This window comes from Nipponia nippon, unplaced genomic scaffold, assembly GCF_047370975.1.
Source record: "Nipponia nippon isolate SJK-2023a ecotype South Korea unplaced genomic scaffold, ASM4737097v1 scaffold_32, whole genome shotgun sequence".
Lineage (NCBI taxonomy): Eukaryota > Metazoa > Chordata > Aves > Pelecaniformes > Threskiornithidae > Nipponia > Nipponia nippon.
The window spans coordinates 1,796,904-1,817,519 of record NW_028262350.1 but is presented as its reverse complement, the minus strand read 5'-3'; the positions used below and the strand labels follow the sequence as shown (position 1 = coordinate 1,817,519).

The window sequence follows — 20,616 nt, the reverse complement described above, 5'->3', positions numbered from 1 at the left end:
AACTTCTCGCATGTGGTGTATTTCAATAATGAATTCCATGTTAAGATGGAGAACAGCTGATGAAATCCCTAAATCAAATACAGGTGTTACCTTAAAAGACAAGAACCAGACCGCTGTAAGTTTAAAAAAACCAAACACATTGGATTTTATTGTTTTTAGACCGTTTAAAAAAAGACCAAAAGGATTTAAAAAAAACATTGCCATCTGATACACCCGCTATTCCGTAAAAACATACTAGTTTACTGAAGCATACGTATCATGTGGTCTCTTACAGTTGTAAAGTCATGGAACGGCTTGTACCTGTTGTTGCAATTAAGTGTATTTTTTTCTTCAGTAGGGCAAAATGTGGCATTTTCAGTATATTTTTAGAGTTCCCAGAGGTTCTGAAAGCTCAGGGCAAGTAAAACTACTATTTTTTACCATTTCTGCTGTATTAGCGACTGCCTGCTCAGAGAACATGATGTGTTTAAATGCTCTCCTGCTTTGTACTTTGCCATCTCTCTGGCTGAGGTCATACCAGGATACCTTAGTAGCAAATAAAGGAGTTAATTGGTAAAGAAAAGCAAAGACTGTTGTTGAAAAGAAAAAAAAACCCTAAGATATGTCATTTATTTCAAGATGACTACACTCGGTCCGTTGGAAACGGATCTCCTGAAATGCCGCATGCAGAACACGAGCAACTTTCCGTCCTTGTAGAGCAGCTACTCTAGAAAAGACAACAAAGATTACGCACACAAAAAAACCCCAAGACCAAGGTTTCAGCCTTATTTAGGAGCACTGAAAGCTTTCTTTAAAAGCAAAGACCTGGGCAGCTGTAGACATCCTCGCAGGCAAGAACTAACCCAGCGGTGGTGATGCACGCTAGGCTGCTGTGGGGTTTTTTGGTTTTGTTAGCTGAAGGAAGCGCTCAAGGTTATACCCCGTACAGACGGCGTGTCTTTGCTCAATACTAGCGTCAGCTCTAAGCTGCCTCAGGAGCTTCCTAACCTCTCTAGAAAGCGAGCGCCATTGACCACATTTCTCAGCCGTGCTGCTTCATCAGCCTCTGTGACCGCAGCACTGGCATCCTGGCTGCGGACGCCACGCTGCACCAGCCAGGTGCGTCGGGGCAGTCGGTCCCTCGGGAAAGGCAGGTCAGGAGGGGTACAGCAGAGGTGACGCACATCCGCATCTCACTTCAGCCACAAGTGAACCAGAGGGGCCTTTGAGAACGGCTGCATTTTCACTGTGGTCACGTAACTAGAAGAAGGGAAGGTGGCCTGATTTCTAATATAAAAACCAAAAGCAATGCTATCTTTCTAGGGAAGAAATCCCAAGCAATAATATCTCTCCATATTGTACGGCTGTGTTTAGACGCATGAGGTTTTCTTTTCTGCCTGTTCTAAGATATCCTTTGCCTCTAAAGGCCCCTGTAAGTCGCTGTGCCGATAATCTGACGCTATTAAAACCCAGTATCCTTTGGAGAAAAGTGATACAGACAAGGAAGATACAAAAGCCGCGTAGCACATTTTGAAATCAAAACAGTACTTCATTAAAAAGAAACACATGAAATGAGTCAGTATTTATTCTTTCTTCTCAGGATCCTCAGCGATAGGGTCTGCGGGAGGCTCTTCAACTGTTGCACTGTTGCTCTCTGAACCAGTGTTGCTGTCGCTGGTTCCCTCCTCTGCAGTGCTGTCGACCCCTTCTTGGCCACTCTCCTTATCGTCTGCGGTAGATGTTCCTTCTTCACCGTTCTGCTGGTTTTCTGTGCTCTCTTCTGGGTGAGGCTCTTCTGAAATAAGAGATTTCTCAGTGTCATTTACATGCCAATACATTTCAGGTTTTGCAATTAGAATTTAGGAAGAAAAAGAATCTGTAATAGATCTGTGTATTCCATAGCAGTTATTTCTGTCGCTGAGAACGTGCAGTAACAGGCACAGCTCTGACAGACCTCTCGGTGCTTGGGAGGTACGCGGTCCTGCCACACAGGGTCCCGAGAGTCACCTGCAGCTCCCTGACCTCAGAAGGCCAGCCACAAGAAAGCAGTGGGCCTTGTTACACCAGAAGCACTAGAATTCAAACTCCTCGGTCCCCTTTTCTGTGCGCTCGTGCTGTTACAGCAATGACTCACTGAGATACCAGCCACTGATACTCTTAAATACAGTAATGGTTTCTAATGTCACTGTACGGAATACAAAAAGCCCGCACATCAGCTTGTAAGAGCAGCATGGGAAGAAGCGCTGTTCTACCGTCCTTGCCAGACGCTGACACTGGGACAAGGAAACGCTCTCAGTTGCTCCTAGCTAACCGATGTCTAAAAGGCGAGTTAGGTTTAGAAAGCATGGTTTTTCCCCTTGGGTACATCACACACGAAGCATTACATATGGCTTTGTGGAATCTTAGCCTCTCCTCTTTTTAAAAGGGGCAATTTAATGAGAAGAAAGCAAACACCTGTGTTCAGCAAGATGAAGTTAACTCTTCTGAATGTTGTTCTTAAGCCTTTCTTCCTACTAACAGCAGAAGTACAGGGCACTCCTCCTGGCTAAGCTGAGCCTCTACAGAGATACTTTAATGCTGATCCTTCGAGGATTCTGACGCTGGCCTTCAAATGCGGTTACCTGTCTCCATTGGAGCGCTCTCCTCTTCCTTCTTCTCCTCTGTCTTGTTAGCTGCCTGTTCTTCCTCAGCTGCTATGTTATTCTGACTGCGTTCAGCTTGCTCAGCTGCTTCTTTTTCCCTTTCCTCCTGCCTCTTGCGAGCCTGTTCCTCAGCTTGAGCAATTTCAGCTGCAATCTTTTCCATGTCCACTTCCACCTTCAAATTGCATAACTAGCAATTAAAAAAAAAGAGGGAAGCACTTTTACTACCCCAGTTACACTGAAAAACAAAACATCAGTAAAACCCAATTATGAGTTCAATATTTCTACATGCAGCATAAAATTCTTTTGATTTGACAAAGGTTATATTAAAAGCTTCAGTACCTAGGGAGGGAGATACAAGCATATTAAAAAAAAAAAGGGGGGGGAGGATAAATAAACAACCTAAACCTCGTTATCTGAATGCAGCCAAGGACAGAGCAGTACGTTCTCCACAGTGGCTTTAGGCCACCTTCCTTGAGCTGCTCTCTAGTGAACCCAACCAGTCAAGCCTGAAGGCGCTTTTCAACTGTGCTGGCTGAATGTCACCACTAAAGGTCACTGAAGGAGCATGAAAATACAAACACTGTGTGCTTTCCAACACCCCCCCACTAGGACACTGCAGTCCTCAGTTGTGTAATTATACATAACTGACTACAGAACTAAACAGAAGCGGGTAAAGCACTTGTACAAAGGGGTAACTAGCAGATTCCTCAGAGGAAGCGGAGGAGAGCGAGAGTGGTACCCTTTTGAGCTCGTTGTTAAAGGATTCTGTGCTTTCCAAAAACTTCCTCTTCTTTTCCTGGTGACGCTCTTCAATTTGCAGAAGCTCAGCTTCTAGTTTACGCTGGAAATAAATGGTGAGAACCTTACTACGCAGTCGTCTGAAGAAATGGACAATGTTTACAGCTACGTACAAAAATATTTAGACCAATATGTTACAATGTACCCATATAATATATAAACATCCTCATGCCTTCCTTGATCTAGTACCCAATAGCTAAGAAGTTCATATTGAGAAGTATGACCAATAAATGTATCTATGCAGTAATTCAGGATTGGCTAGGCGTATTATAAATGAAAAACAGTATGTACTTGAGGTGAATCTTCCAGCATAAAATCTACGTATCTTCTTCCATATTATACACCCCATAGGTACCTATACACGCACAACACATCAATTACATTCTCTTAACGCAGAAAGCCCACAATTCAAAGAAAGAAGGGATACTGCCCCCCGAATCTTCTTTTGTTAATTAAAAAAAAAAGCAACAAATCTCTCTCTCATTCTGGTCTCTCAGTTTTCTTCACCCACATGTGCACTGACTACACCGACAGGATTCTTCTGTTAACATGCTTGTTTGGAAAATACAGGCACATCCCAGTCAAAGCTAGGTGAAACGTGCGTGCGTGACTTCGCTAGATTTCCTTGTATGCACTGAACTTTCAATGAAAAATGTTACAATAGGGACAATTTACTGTAATAAAGAATCGTTACAAAGATGATTACGAGTCATAGGCTACCTGAAAGCCACAACTCTACCAGCACCTATTGAACAGAAGACTTGCACTACATACAGAAGGGTTATGTACAACAATGAAGAGCCATGGAATTAATACTTAAGATATCCTAAAGAACAAAATAGAGTTTAACATGATCTCAATAACAGCACAGAAGGGGAAGTCTCACATCTTGCAACTCCCAAGAAAACCCAGAGATTAGCTATTCAAGTGTACGGAACATTGACACCCAACAAGAATAGTCACGTAGATGATCAAATGATCCGAGACTTGGAGTACAGCCCAACACCATTATGTTTTAGCTGCCTTCATATCATTTATCTTTACCTGATGAACCATTAAAGATTGAACCTGGCGTTTAAGAACTTGCATTCTAGCTGTAGTGACAACAGAGCGGACATCGGGCACCACACTTTCACTCAGTATCTCACTGATGAGACGATGGTTTCTCTGGAAACGAGCTGTGGCAGTGTGCTTCATAGAAAATCCATCGTCATAATCTGAAACAAGAGTTTTAAGTGCAACTGCTTCAATTCCACAAAGTAAGGACTAAGTCCAACGACACTGTACTCACATTACCACTAATTAAAAACAACATAAAACCCCTAACACCAGTTGCTGTCACGTCACAAAGTTCATACTAACAAATATAGAACATCAGGTAATCAGAAAAAAAGACAATATGAGGACAGAACACCATTTACCCTGGCACAGCTGTAACAGCTACGACTTCACATGCATTTCCCACATGTCTGAAATTTGGATTACCTAGTTATTTACTGTGTTGCTTTCCATGTTTCCAGAGTAAGAGGGACTATTAATACACCGAATAAAAAAACCCAAAAAACCACCACAAACCAAAACCCAGAAAACCACCAAACCATTCCTGATTAATCACGTTGCCAGAACAATATCCAGTGCAAAATACCAACAGGAGGGTGACTCCTATATAAATAAGCTTTGTAGCACAGATCAAAAAGGCTTATTTTTTGAAACACTGAGGAATGAAAGCATGAAGCAGTGATACATGTTTACTCATCACTGAAAATTCATAGTAATGTAATAAGAGTATTTTTTATTATTTTTTAGTAAATGCAGTTCTCTAAAGAACAGCTACTGAAAAAAAAAATACACTTCAGGAGAAAAAGTACACAAGCAATAGGTCAAGTGCTGGTCTCCTTATAAGCTTCTTGCAGAGAAAAGAAATTAAAGGAAGCCCAACAGGGACCAAACTGTCTTGTCTGACATGCGTCTAGAGGATTAGCTACAAAGATTTAAGAATATTTCAGGTCAAGGATTTTTTTTTTTCTCTCCAATCAAATTAAAAGCGCTTCCAATTTACGGCAAGATACTGAACTTGGACGATTTTAATCCAGTTACAGAATTTAACATTAACTATGGCATTATGGATTGTACTAGGTTCTCATTTTAAAAGTAAAATTCAGTTTGGTGCTACAAAGCAGAGCAAAATAACATGTTTTCCTATATCTAGCAGCACTCAAAAGCTTGCAGCCCATAGAAGACAGAAGTCCTCCTATGCTATGACTTTCTGTATTTCTTCAAGGAAAGCAGGCAAAGCCTTTTAACATAATAAAAATCAAACCACAGTCTGCAGTTTTGGTATCAAGAACCCATCTACAAAACACACTCAAAAAAATTCAAGTCAAACTAATTAGAATTGGAAGCACAGTAATTAAATAGCATCAAGTATTGGTGAGGAAACAAGCTTAGAAGAAACTTCTGTGAGAACATTTCGTATTTCCTTGAGTATTAAAATATTAAGCAACAAGTATGAATTATCTTCCAAAATGATGTCACGTAGAAAAGTCCAGAAGTTGAATTTATTTTACATCAAGTTTTCCTAATGGAGACTATTCTCCATCTATTCACAGAAATCTTAAAGAGAACCCTAACATATCATGCCAGGAAATACTGCCAAAGAAGATAACTAGCTTAATGAAAGTCTCTATCTGCTTTATTTCAGTGTTATGTTCAATTTCTCATTGAGGTATCTGATTAAATGAAGTGAAAAGAGAAAAATAGCGGGAAGATTACAGATTTGCAAGAGACAAAGTACCAAGCAAATGGGTCTCCTTAAAGCTGTGCCTTTGTCCTCTTGATAAGATTCCTTTTATGCTAAAAGTTCTTGATCCTAGTGACACGCAGGATCAGACAGAAGCACCGTTTCTGTCACGGGAAATAACCTGCTGTTTTGTTCCAGGCGTAAGCAGATGCAAGCCAGGGCCTAGTGCAGCTGGTTCTGACCGAGTTCGCTCGGCCCAGGTAGCAGAGAACAGAACCTGAAGTCCCAAAATGCCAGCTACTGCAACACTAAATGTATTTACATAAATTTTGCAGTTACCTCACACTGGGGTAAGTGCTGTTTGCCATGAGCTTTATCTCAAGGGTGTACTTTTCCAAGGGGGAAGTTAAAAAAAAAGGGGTGTAACTGACTGAGTACATTTTTTCACTCTCAGGTTTCAACAAGTATTTGGTCATGGATTTAGAAGTAGACATTAGGCGTATGAGTGAGTTTTCCCACTGGGTGGGGTGCATTTCCTTGCAGACAAATAAACTTTCAGAATTTTCTCATCAACTTGTCAACATCAAGGGTAACGTATTTTCTAAACAATCTCAAATGACAGTTGTTGAACACATTCAAAGTTCAGGTGCTCTTAATCATACCAGAACTCTCTGCCTGTCAGAATTATGTGCTTCTGGTAATAAAGCACAAAATTCCATTCAAGCTGGATATAAATCAAGCATCTAAGCCTTTTATAGTGCATATGTTAAAGCTATTACAGAGCTTTAAGCAGGCCTATTTGTTTTGAACTGTAAGCATTACTTCACACAAAATTAAGGATTAGAATAACTTTTGCCACTGGCTTGCCACCTTAGTTTTTGGAAACAAGACAAGGTCAGCTGTTAGCTGTATGAAATAAGACGTGATCATGAAAATCAGTATTAAAGGTACCAAAATAGAAAGGAAGCCACGTTAGGCACTGTGAAAGCTGTATGCTGGTAGTTTTCCGTATCCGGAGTCCGTTTCTCTATCCTGTCAGTCCTGTAATGAGACTGGACCTGCATACAAATTCCTTTCTGCTTACCATCTGGGTCTTCTGCTGGCTGTATGCTCATGTAAGGTTCACCTTTCTCCATGCGTGACTGCCTTTGTCGGCTTTCTTCTTCTAGTGCAGCCTCAGCACGACTTTTTGCGTTGATGTAGGCAAGGTATGCAGGGGAGTTATGGTAGGCCTTCATGGACTCATTGTACTCTATCTGAAATGTGACCAATATTGTTTGATTGCACCATTGGACGATTTCAGACCGTAGGCTGTAGAACGCAAACTGCAGTTATACAGACAAAGCTATTTTGAATCATCTGGCTGATACACAAATGACCATATCCTCTCGTCTTTCTTTTTACAAATTAGAACTTCTTCCATAGTCATTCATGTTTTAAAAAACACTAGCTGGGCTTTTAGGTACATTTCAGTTGTAATACCTGAAAAGTCTTACAATAGCTTTGTTTTTTGAGCTTTAAAAACCAAACACCTCAGAACAAGGCATTTATGATCAGACAAACTCTGAGAAGATAAAAAAAATGAGTTAAAATATATGCAGTAATTCTCTGGAGTTCTAACTAGATCTTTGATTCTGATTTCTTCTCTTTCCTTATTGCAGTATGTCATGAACCAGTTTTCAAAATAACTTGTGATTTCTCCGTTCTTTGATCCATCCCTGCAGTGGGATGATACAGAATGCTGCAGCCAGACTACTGTCTCCTCCTGGTAGCAGGACTGCATCACTATTTTCACCTTCTTTGAAGTATTTTTCCCCTTGAATTGCTTTCTTTACTCTCACTTTTAAAATTTGCCAAGTCTAGATTTTGTACAGTGATTTGAGATATTCCTAATAAAAAAATCAGATATCATCTACAATATTGTTAGAAGTACCTAAACGTCTTGTTTTCTTTATGATTAGTACTGGAATCCTTCTGCCTAGGCACTTTAAAAATATAAACAAGATGGCCCCTGCCCCAAGGAGCTTACAATCTAAACATCATTACCAAGTTAAAAAATAGAATTCCTTGATTTTTTTTTTTTTTTCCAACTTCTCTATTGACTTGGAATAAAAACAGCTCAGGTTTGACCAGGTTATACACAGCCTCAGATGCCTACCAGGTTTGAGCACAATACAGCAGCTGGACAATTTTCCCTTTGCACCTTAGGATCACAGTAACAGTCTTGTAAAGGTCCTCAACACTTACCAACCTAGACACGAGGTAGCTGTCATCTTCTGTCACGAAGATCAATAAAAACCAAAACAAAACCACAAGAAAACCCTAAAAGTGGTAGCATTTTTCTATTAAGAAACGAAACACTATGCCATAGCGTGGAGTTATACCAGATTACACCATGAAAACCAAACCCTACGTGACTGGAAGTCTTTTATGAACACGTTCATGACAATAGCAGTAGTTGCAGAGCACCAGTTTTGAAAGAGGATTTTGGTGTTGAGACAATCTTTTCAATACTGATGTTGTACAATCAAATCCATTCATTAAAAACAGTTAAAATTGACACTCAATTATAAATACTTCGTTTTGAATTAGGTCTAAAAACTGACCAGTCACAGTTGATGTACAGTTATTTAAAAAAAAATCTAAAAGACGTGTCAGGACATACTTCCATTTAAGTTACATACAGGGGTCTCGTGAATGCCTCATACACCACTGCATGGGGAAGATGAATTTTTCTTCTCAGACCAGTTCCTAGAAGAATCAGCTGTAATAAACATCCCAGATTTCTTCCATTTACCTTTTCAGCTTCATATTCATTCAAATACTCTTGCTTCTCTTCATCAGTGAGATCTCGCCACATTCCTCCAATAATCTTGCCAATTTCCCATAACTTCAAATCAGGATTGGACGCCTTCACTTGGTCCCAGACCTTAACAGAAACAGCTGGAGCTTTACTAATGATATCTAAATACTTCCAAATTAAACATTTTATATTGTCATCTCAGTGTTCTTTCTGGAATCACCATGAAAAACAGGATTAAGTTAGGAATGAGTCTGGCTAAACTATCTCGATTATTTTCTGGGGCAGGAAGTCAGCAGGAAGCCATCTACTGAAACAGGCAATTGCTGAAATGGCTTTGGTTTCATGAGAATATTGCCTTTAACCCTCTTAATTATCTTCTTAAATGCACATCGCTGCATCTCGGGGAAAAAAAAAAATGCTACTGAGTAAACACATCCAGCAGTAGATTATGATAAAGAGCACTGAGCTTTTCAGATCAGAATGTAACATTTCAAAATATTTTTCAGTCTTGCTGATCAATTTGAGTTCCAACAAGTTCTGACTCCACCAAAAAAGTTTCTAACTTTATAGGGAAAAAAAAAAAAAACAAGGAGAGAGCTGCCAGTGTTATTTCTTGCTGCGCCACTTGACTTTTTTTTTTTTGTTGATGGTTTTTTGCCTAAGACAGACATGCTGGTAAAGATACTTTACCAGAAGTGGAAGAAATTCCTTCTGGCTCACCCGCTTCAGACAGGCTGACATGCCCTCCCCATGCCCCATCAGATTTCAGACTCCACAAGAGTCTCTCTCCTACTTTCTGTCAAACAGTTCATAGAATAGCGAAGTAAACGTTGCCACAGGCTAGGTTGGTGAAGGAGAACATGCAAAGTCCACTCATTGCTACTCTTCAGTCCAGCTACAGCACTGTACCAAGCCCAGTATACCGCAAGGAATACTTCCTTTATATAAAAAAGTTCTGTCAGTAAGTCACAGGCACTTCTGAATGTGGCAGGGTGGATCCTTGTCAGCAGAGACAGTGGTAGTAATTATCATTTTAGAGAAAACTTTTCCCCCCAGAAATTGGCAACTGCATGAACAGACTACTGCTGCCTTTATTCTGAAGGGCAATGCATCTGTACTTTACAATTCCCTTAAAAGAATGTGCAGGCTGTTAGAAGTAAAAAGTTTAGAAGCTGAAACTAAGACAATAGCAATTAATTGTTAGCACATACGAACGCTAACTTTTATTATAACTTGTTTGACACTGTATACCCACCTTCCGGCTGTACCTCATGTAGGGCATCAGGGGCTTGTCTGGGGGTTTGGGGGGCTTTGGAATGGTAATACCAGAGGAAGCCTATAAAAGAACCGAATAAATCCATTTGTTAATGTGATCGCCGGACAGTTTCTATACACACTAGTTTTGGTAAACACTCATTCTTGTGCAGTTAACACAAACAAACTACACCCCCCTACAGCCTCCCCACCAAGAGAAACAAGCAACATCAGCAAAAAAACCTACCCAGACTGTGAGCAGGTACTAACTAGAGCTGGTCCTCACAGTATTATTTTTCCACTTTAAGGTTGTCCTTTTAACTGTAAGTTTACAGAGCAGTAACTAGATAAATCTTAAAAAGGGCTCCATATTCTTAAAACTGGAACACACATTTACATGGAAACACCAATCCCAGCAGGTTGCTTTCCTCACTTCTGATGAGCAATTTATTGTACCTGTTTTGACAAATTTACTGTGGCTACAGTACAGGTTAAAAAAAGATAAGCAGAAAGTTTAAGATCATGAAGTTAGAGACATATTTTCATTTTCAGATCATTTTAGCAATGTATTTGTCTGCAAATTTGGAGCCAATTAAACTACTCATTGTAAAAAGAAAACAACCCTATGCAACTGATCTGCCAATGCGTGCGTTACTTGTATCCACGCTGTACTTAATCGTCCAAATTAGCCTGTAATGTCCTTCTGTGCTCTTATCTTCCTTTAGGTTTGTACGCGGTCAAGCATATTGCTCGCACTAAACAAAAGGACACTGAGCACTAACTGTTGGTGAAAGTTGCTGCATCCTCTCCGGTCCCCTCAATCTACAAAACACCTGACAGGGTTTTCTCCTGAAATAGTGCAGTAGCATTACAGTCCCTGTCAACCGCAAGTTCTGAAAACCTCCACTCTTCAAGCACTTACACATGCGAGGAGTTCTATTATATTAAGTGGGAGCATTTTCATAAAAATATAAAGCAGCTTCAAGATTTTTCAGGACTACGGCCACAGATAAGCAAATACTTGGATTTGGCCAAAGGCGGCTCATGTTCAGTATTCAGCTTGCAAATTTTTCCTCAATATTTTGTTTTGCTGAATTTATGGAGCTCTATGAAACAATGCATACAGAATTGTGTATAGATATAAATAATGTACATGAGGTATATGCATTACCAAAATGTATACATATATACACATACAGATGGATTTGAAAAACATTAACGGAAATTGTTTAATGCTTTTAAATTAACAGGAATTTAAAGACACCATACATATATTGATATATGCATGGCAGAGAAGGCTGTATATGCTTATGACATACAGAAACAATGGAAGTTCTCAGACAAAACCTAACTTATTCTTGTATAAGGAAAAAAGTACATGTTCAGACAGTACATTCAGTCAAGTTCCAGCTTGTATGGGGAAGGTCTTTTCTGTAAACAGTTTAATGAACCAGATGAACTTCGTCTATGAAGTTTGAAAGGTTTATATAAGAGAGGCATAAAAAGAGTACACTTCATTAAAAGCACCACATATTTGTTCCTTGAGAAATCTTTGTATCACGTTCCAAACTAATCAGATGTTTTGAGATAGAAAGTTTTACATGAAAAACCTTAAAGTTATGAAAATTACAGAAACTTAAAAAAAAGAAAATCAGGGATTTACTCTATTTCTGTTATGTTAGTTATGAAAATGTTACATTTGCAGTCCATTTCCTAACTGCATCCAATGCTCAGGACTTTTATTTGTATTTGAAAAAAGCTGTCACCTCTCATCACTTGACTCCATCTCACTTTGTTTACTCCATGAAAAATGAATGTAACATCCATTTTCCACACACTGACAGAGTACATAAGATCTGAAAGGATTCTACTTTGTTATCATCATGCTTCTGTTGAAAAAATCATTTCTGAACTTGGGACTTTGCAGTTATTACCAGACTAAGACTGGAAAGAAAAATAAAGGCTTGCATCTCTTGATGGCTCAATACTGTGATGCAACTACTATCAATGATCTCCAGTTTGCAAAATGTTCTTCCGTATTTTTGTGCCAATAAACCTCAATAAAATGAGCAGTTCCCTCCCTCCAAGAATTTGTACCCACACTGTAGAACTTCTCCCTAAGCATGCAGTGGTCACTGAAGACCACAAGGTCTGTCTTTTTTGAGTTCTGCATCATACACGATTACCACATTTTTTTTTCTCTGCTGAGTAGAAGTCCATTTTCCTGCAAAAGGTTTCAGAGTGAAAGGGAAGGGGTAGGGGTGGGGAATAAGAATCAGAAGTAATTTTTTGTTTTATAAAGAAGTGGCAGCAGCCAAGATTCAGAAGAACCTAACTCTAAAGCCATTTCTGGTCAATTCCTGTTGTTTGCCGGATGATGTAATAGTTGATTCTCCTACCGTGACCCGGCTGTTGGTGCCCGGGTTCCCTCCCAGCCTGTAGTTGTTGTAGGCCAGATGGCTGTATGGATTGTATCCCACAAACCCTGGTGTGCTGGGCATTTGCTGATGGAAACAAATGAGACAAAAACACGAATGAGAAATGAGCTCAAACGAGGAAAACACAGAAATGAAAATGAACTGCAATATGGCATGCAAAAGCAACCAGAATTTAAACAAGCAAATGAGGTGTAGCAGTTGGTATCTTCTCAACACACAAAACTTACTCCAATATAAACCTATTAAGGAAACAGGGCTTTTAAGCAAATGTGTCACTACAAATTTCTGTCTGAAGTTGGCGATTTTATTTCTATTAAGTGTGTAACTCATTTAAACAAGTATTCTATAAATCCAGCTCATGGCTAATAAAATTTTCCAACATAAACCACCAAGCAATTCAGTAAGACTCCTGTATCTAAAGGGTTAAGCTTACAAGGCAACACAGCACACAGTAATCAGGCAGAAATCTCCAGGATCAACATTTACTATACCAATGAAAATCCCTGTCTGCTCTTCTTCCCTTCTGCCTTTCCAACAAATATTATACCGTGAATAAATTGGAAAAGAAAAAACAAACTCTCTCAAAGCACCATCTGTGCACCACTACCAGTATCTGAACACTTTCCTGGTGGTTTGCAAAGGTTAAATATTTCGGGGAACTGCGATTAGAAAGCTGGGAGAGAAGACAATTCACAGAGGGATCCTTCTGTTATGAGGTAGGCTGCAGGCTGGCAGAGTTGAGGAACCACTGCAATAAGATCTACAGGTTAGAAACTACAAACTAGTCTTAACAGGTCACTGAATCCGAGACAATTTCAGAAGTTAATCAACACATCTTCATTCATTCTTGAAAGTGGATTGATTCATTCTGACCTCAGTAACGTAGAGAAGACTAATTTCTTTACAATCCCTTCTTACCCATCACCTACATACAATCAAGTATCAGAAGGCTCCCTGTATTCCCCTCCTCACATAAATCTCTCTCCTGCCTTCTTCCATTATCCCCCACTTCCCAATCAAATTTTGTTGGGAAAAAAAAAAAATGGATCAACTATTTAATAGTAATTGTGGTCAAGTCCTGGCTGTGGTGGTCCTATCATTCCATTAGGATTCATGATATCCTGTAGCATTTCAAGACATTTCAGTGTCATCTGCACAGCGTCCCACTCTTTAGTAGCACTTTGGCCCTTAAGAAACACATATTCCAATAGTCTTTTGAAGTGATTTGCTGACTGGACCCATTCTAGATTACAGTTACAAAAAGTCCACAAATAAATTCAGGACTCCAAGAATCAAGATATGACAAATAGAAACATTGAACAAAAATAACCTAGAAGCTAAACTACATTAACTTGTGAAGTCTTAAAGTGTACGTGGACACACTGTAGTCAGTTTATTTCTAAAAATACAAATACAGAGTAAAATTATCCTTTAACAGTCAGCCTTCAAATATATGTATTTTATTGCCAAACTTTTTAAATTCAGTCATGGCAGCTGACATTTACTCCATCTGTATGCCTGTGATCATGACATACACGTTCACTATTTCATAAGACACCATTTTACTACAGTTTTCTGCATTACCATAACAACAGGTTTTGAATATGTTGAACTACACCTCTTCAATAAAATCAGATGACAATTGTAATCTCCGTCTGCTTAATTCTTTATTTCTGCAAGACAGGATTTAGATGTTACAAGGGAACTACCTTGCACGACACGGAGAATTGTTACTTCAGCTATAATAGTGTAGTTATGAGAACTACTGGTATTTTGTTGACTGTAGTAACTGGAACTGGCTGTGGAAGAACAAGCAAGGTTATTTGTCTACTTTTATGGCTTGCATTAACAGAGCACAGACTATCCCCTCAAGGACTGCGTAAGATATAACTAATACAGAACATGCTTGAAAGACAGCTAATGCATGTCACTAGTCGCAGTTTTGAAATTTGTTTCATGTACCCTTCTGAAGACTTCTAACTGGACTAAAGAATGTACCACAACGATGTACATTGTGTAACAACATCTGTACCCATGCTACGTCCCAAAGGAATCACACATGTATATGCACAGCTCTCAATGCAGGAATCCAGCTGTAAGAGTAGATGCCACCGCGTTGCTTCTAATACTGGCACAAAAGTTGTGTGCAAAATGAAAACTCTGAACAAACTACGCACATAAAGTTTTATTTATGTAAATTTTTAAGAACATAACTTATATTTATACATTATATAATTTTCAAGCCTCTTTAAATGGAAAGTATGGCACAATAAATCTGAAGGATCACATTTCATCTAAATCCCACTCTGCAGTTTTCATCCCAGATGCAGAGATCAAGGACGCTCTACTAGGTAACAGTTTTCAAATTTTCTTTGGTAAAAAAATTTCACTATAGCATCTTTGCTCATTCTTCTGTACAAAAGATTTGTGTTTTCTCGTGTGAATATGTTACTCCTAAAATGCAACCTATTTAGAAATGTGAACACTACAGAAGAGGTGCATTTGCTTTCAAATGCTTTCCCGACCACAGCATACTGGTATTTCAGTACCGTTTTATACAGGCATGAATGCAACTGGACATGATTGAACGCTACTGTTCGTGTTTTCATTCCATACCATGTTACTACAAAGTAAAGTATTTCTCATGCCATAGACTTCAAACTACCAGTGACTTCAAGAAATTTGATTAAGTGTCATCACGAGTGTTTCATTATTCTGACCCAATAGAATTTTCCATACTCCTGCACTCCACTGAAAGTCAGCTAGGTACAACAGAAACATTAAAAAAAACGCACTGTTTGCCCATGATTTGGGCACAAGTTGAGTGGGAAGTTTTAGAATTAAATATTATCAGCTTGTTCTGAAATATTCCAGTGTACTGTTGCAACCCCCCGTGAATATAATTTTAGGCCAACTGACTGCTTGCAGAAAATTAAGTATCTGCAGGATCTAGCCTTAAAGGTGAAACAGCTTTATTCAGCTTCTCTGTCACAAACTGCTTAAAAAAAAAAAAAAAGAGAGATTAATTTAACCAATGCATATCATATTAATAATGAAATGCAACTAGTTTGTGTTTCCAATACAGGAAGGTGATGCAACTCCATAATTATTGCTCTGGTAAGTTATTAAAGGCTGTATTACCAGATCTGTGTTAATGAGGAAAAAATCACTATACTTACGGTTGCAGGAGCTGGGGTAGGAGGTGGGGCATAAGATGGCCTTTCTGTTAAGATATAAATGTAAGCAAATTTTTTTTTTTCTTGAAAATTTGAAAGAATTCTTTATAAGGCATCTGCTGCGGCAAACATTTTTAAGCCATTTACAAAAACAAGACAGAAATTCTACTCTCAAAGACTTCGCATTTTGCCACTGAAGAGTGTAAAGCAAAGAACAGAAGAGGATAGAAAAGAAAGAAAAAAACGAAGATCACACCATTGCTATCCTTTTATTTAGGCATAAGACTGAAGAATTTGAAATCCATTTATATACACATCAATTAAAAAGAGAGTAAGCAAAAATGCAGTGAAACAGGATGTGGGAGGAGCCGTGATATCTGGATTTTCTATGAAAACAATATGCCAGAAATCAGCCACAGCAAGATTTAAGGCCAAGAATTTAGTCGGAAATGACTATACTCCATATCATTCCTTTTAATGCAAGGAATCTCACAAACAGGTTCTGCTGAACCAGATCTTTAATTCATCAAGTTAAAGGAAAAAAAAAAATCTGAACTTACTTGACATTTTGATAGCCAAATTCTCAGCCACCTGACATTATATTTGTATTTCTGAAAGACAAAAGAATATCATGCTATTAAATATTATGCCTTTGCTTTCCCAGATCTTTGAAACGTCAATAATTGTAGTTACTATCAATTACCAAAAAGTTTGCCAATTTTGAAATAAAGAGAAAAAGGTTTCTAAAAACTAAGGTGTTATCTCTTTGAAAAATGAATGTACTTTCCAAGGAATCTGGCCTTAAATAGCTGTGAAATAACACTGAGGTATATGTCATCTTCATATTAAAGGTTTTAAGTATATACATGTTTTCTCCTTAAGAAATAAAAAGAATATACCCCACTATTTTCACTGGCTGTTTCAGAAAACCGGTATGAATGTATAAACGGCCAAATTAAATAGTATCTCCTTTACACGGTAAAAAAAAAATAATCGCCAAACGCGACAGCAGCACCATCACAGGCCGCGGGATGTGAGCGTATCTAACCTTTGAGCAACAAGCCCGTCGGTGCCTATGGAAAAAGCGCTATAACAAGGCAGTATTTTTTCGGTCTTTCTCTTCAAATAACTCCTCCGAAGTTTCAGCAGAAGCCGGACCTCCTTTTGAGATTCCCGATTAATAACTCAGCTGCGGACTCGCACAACTTCCCCAACACGGGACCGCTCGTCAAGTTCGAGAGGCGCCCGAACGGGAGCAGGCCCCGAGGCGGGCCCGGGCTACGCGGGAACGGCAGCAAGGGCGGCTCCAGCACCGCTCTGCCCCCGCGCCTTCACAGGGAGGCGCCGCGGGGGCCCTCAGCCTCTCCGAGCCGCCTCCCCGGGCTGGGCGGCGGGGGCCGAGCGCACCGGGCTCCTGGCGCCGGGAAACGCCGCTGCGCCCCCGCGGAGGGAGGCCCACGCCGACCCGGCGGCCGCTGCAGCTCCGGGCTGGCTGCTGGAGGCCCCCCCCGCCCCCGTCCCTCCGTGACCGCCCATGGAGGGCGCGGCCCCCTCCGCCCCAGCGGCCGCTAACAGGGAGGGGGCCGGGGCCTGCCCCCTCGTCCCCCAGGCTGCTCCCTGGGCCGCGGCGTGCCCCTGGGCCTGTCCGCCCCGCAGCCGCCGGGCCGGGCCGCCCCGACCGGGAGCCCGCGCCCCGACTCACCCGCTCCGGCGCCGGCCGCGCTCCCTTTGTTCCCCACCAGGCCGGGGCGGCGGCGAGGACGGCGCCTGCGCGCTCCGCTCCGCACTTTCGACACGCCGCCCCCGCCCTCCTCCAGCCTGCCGGCGGCGGGTCTGCTTTTTAAGGGGGAGGCGGTTTGCCTGCCCTGCTCGCTCCGGAGCCCCTGCCGGGCCGAGGATTTGCCCGCACGCCGCCGGGGCCGGAAGGGGCTGTGGCGAATCTGCGGGGCGCAGAGGGCAGAGGCGCTCCGGGCGCTGCGCGCGGGCGCGGCCCCGCCCCGCCCCGCCATTACCGGGGAGGAGGCGCCGCCTCGCTCGGTGGGGGCGTTACCGGCGCTCCCGAGGCGCCCTGCGGGCCGGGCTGTCTCCGCCCCAGGCTCGCAGTCTCCAGGACGGGGCTCGTCCCCTTCGCCCCACGACAGCAAGGGGAAGGTGCAGGCGGGAAACTGCCCGCCTTCACGTTCCTGTCAGCACTTTCTACAGGGAGGCTAACCCGCTTCCCGCCCTTCCGCCGAGCCGGCTCCCCGCTGGGCCGCCCCGGCCGTTCTTAGCGTGCCCGCAGCGGTCGGGCCGGGAGGAGCGGCAGCGTTGTCTCCCGGTGGCGAATCTGCGGCGGCGAACAAGCAGGCGGGGGGCGGCCGGGGGAGGCCGTTTGGCGCCTTTTTCCCCTCAGGGGGAGCGCGCGGCGGCGCCCTGAGGCGATTTGGTCCCGGGGCTGCCCGGGAGGCGTCTGGACAAATGCGGCAGCGTAGTGTCTGCGCCCGAATAAATCCCATAAAGTCAGGTGAACGGTCCCGGCAGTGCTGGGGAACCCTTTGTCTGTGTAAAGTACGCAGCGCGGTGCTGAAACGGTGGTTTGGGGATGGCATCTCTTCGAGGAGAGGCTGAAGAGGAGCAGGATGCGGCCCTCGGTCCGGTCGTGCTTGCCGTGGCATGAGGAAAGGCGGGAAGGTGCCGGTGTGTCGATGGAAGGGCACGCACAGAAGAAGGCCTAGAGCAAGCGGGTCAGCCTGTGGAGTGGCGTTAAGGAAGGCTGGTCACCAGGCTGCAGGAAAGACCCTGGGTTATAAACCTGTCTAGATTATAACTTTGAACTAAATCAGACCAACTCAAACACTCTGTCACAGAGGATTATGAATTACAGAGTACACTGGGAGCAGTGGAACTGTCTAGAACAATTTCTTGCAGAAATTTGTGAGGGTATCACACGGAGGTAAAAAGCTTGCAAATATAAAACACGGTACACCATGTGGGTCTGAGCGAGGAAGGTGAAGAATTTCAGACCTCAGCATTCAGCGTAGGAGTCTTTTACACAGTGAAAATTGTTAAACTGACTGAATTAAAAATGAAAATGTAAAGTTTGGCATTGAAATGCTGTCATATGGCTAATAAGATTAATTTCTAGACATCCATAAAGGAGGATTGTAGTGGATCAATGTAGCAGCTGAAGGAAAGCCAAACGGTGAATGTTCATGACAAGATAGCAGAAGTATTTTTTCTTTTTTTTTTTGAATGGAAAAAGATAGATGATACCTACCTAACCCAAAAGGACAGTAGAAGGGGAAAAGAAGAAAAACTAACAATATGATACCAAGTTGCTGCAAGTTAGACACGTTTCTTCTTGATGCCTACTGTTTGTCTAGCCCAGTTTGCTTTCGTTCTTAAATAAGCACATTTTTGTGAACAAATAAAAGGGACAAGAACTCTGCCCTCATCTGCCCACAGTGTGCTTATCTGTGGCCATAATGGAAATTTATTGACATGCAGCACAATAATCTGACTTCGATTTGATAATTAAAAGAATGTAAGCATTGAAAAGATTCCTCGGTCAGCCAGCCAGCCAAATACGCCTCTCTTTAGTCTACAGTTTCACCTGGGCAGAACATTTGTAAAGAAAAGGTGAGAAAATACTTGTTAAAAGGTGAAAAATAACCTGTTTTTTTCCCGTGTTTGACTGCTTCATGCATTCATCTTTAGTTTATTAATAAACATGGGTTTGTTGATAGTGTTAAAATGCCTTTAGTGTTGACAACGTTAAAATAAATTCTAAGTTTGTGCAGCTTATTGAAATACTTCTTACAGTGTTCAAGTACATTTACTGATGCTCACTTTCCATGGTAATAGTTCTGAATCATTGTATGTGTTTCCAAAGCCAGCAATATATTCCTTACTTTGGTTTATGGATGGGTTTTTTCACTTTGCTATTTGCCTGATTTCCATGTTGTGATAGTGAAAGATTTTGCCTGTGTGCACTTTTGAGGATACTCTTTGACATAAGTAGTTTTACTGATTTTATGGGATTGTTTATACTGCATCGTACTAACCAGGGAGCTCTAAATTGCTGGCTCTTATCCAACTGTTTTAATTAGCAACAGTTTCGTAAGCTTTGTAATGAGGACATATATTCATTGGAAAGTAGGTTGAGACAATGAAACTCATTTGTACGCCAGACGTTTGCAGGTATTAGATGGCAGTAGCTCAGCTGGTCTGAATTTAATTGGCAGCACAGAAGTGAAGAATTCTTTGCCATATTATCAGGCTTCAGTGTTATATTTTTTAATTCGGCTTTGAAGTGATCTAAAATCAGGGTGAGATGTTATTGTGAATACTTCTTTTTCCTATGCCCACGTGGAGTTCGCGCTGACACTAGTGGAAGGTTGAGTAGTTTATGAAGAAAAGAGTAAGCGCTTTACATTTGAAGAGACGGGATTTGTGAATTATGAAAAAGGTATATATGTACTGTCAGGGGAGGGAACGTAGTTAAAATGAGGATGCACGCTTGAACCAAGTCTAGAGTAGCAGCAATTCTTAATGCAGCTAATGAAGTCAGTGTCAGGAAGCCCCACAGAAGAAAATGGCTGTGAACAGGTAAGAGCGGGCTGCCTGCAGAACGTCGTGTGTTAACAAAAACAGCTATTAAACTGCAGACTTTTATTTTTTTTCCTTAGAACATCAGGTTTCATGGTCATAAAACAGTATAACTGGGTTTATGTCAGTTGTGTCAAACTTCAAACAGAAGCTGTCTATTTCATGAGCAGTTGAGTCTGGTGTTAAACAATGGCAG

General features: G+C 41.4%; 1 protein-coding gene and 1 long non-coding RNA gene across 9 annotated transcripts in view; one reads left to right on the top strand and one right to left on the bottom strand.

Moving 5' to 3' along the window:
- Positions 1 to 116: 116 nt before the first annotated feature.
- On the bottom strand, positions 117 to 17,744 carry SMARCE1 (SWI/SNF related BAF chromatin remodeling complex subunit E1). 8 transcript variants are annotated; one of them, XM_087769894.1, is made up of 12 exons: positions 17,536 to 17,744; positions 16,882 to 16,994; positions 16,394 to 16,444; positions 15,837 to 15,880; positions 12,556 to 12,723; positions 10,221 to 10,301; positions 8,960 to 9,091; positions 7,247 to 7,418; positions 4,467 to 4,639; positions 3,364 to 3,465; positions 2,601 to 2,811; positions 117 to 1,774 (listed from the first exon to the last, which is right to left on the bottom strand). In XM_087769894.1, exons 3-12 carry the CDS (start codon positions 16,398 to 16,400, stop codon positions 1,563 to 1,565), a joined length of 1,302 nt encoding a protein of 433 aa, XP_087626020.1. In that variant the 5' UTR covers positions 16,401 to 16,444; positions 16,882 to 16,994; positions 17,536 to 17,744; the 3' UTR covers positions 117 to 1,562. The 8 variants fall into 8 exon arrangements, with proteins under 8 accessions (XP_087626020.1, XP_087626018.1, XP_087626021.1 ...); XM_087769892.1 differs by lacking the exon at positions 16,882 to 16,994 and having other exon boundaries at positions 17,536 to 17,688; XM_087769895.1 differs by lacking the exon at positions 16,882 to 16,994 and having other exon boundaries at positions 12,619 to 12,723; positions 17,536 to 17,688.
- Positions 17,745 to 17,845: 101 nt separating this feature from the next.
- LOC148054237 (uncharacterized) overlaps positions 17,846 to 20,616 on the top strand; it is a 170,353-nt gene continuing 167,582 nt past the window's right edge. Inside the window, exon 1 of the long non-coding RNA XR_015707421.1 lies at positions 17,846 to 19,451. This is a non-coding gene — a long non-coding RNA (uncharacterized LOC148054237). The remainder of the gene's footprint in view (positions 19,452 to 20,616) is intronic.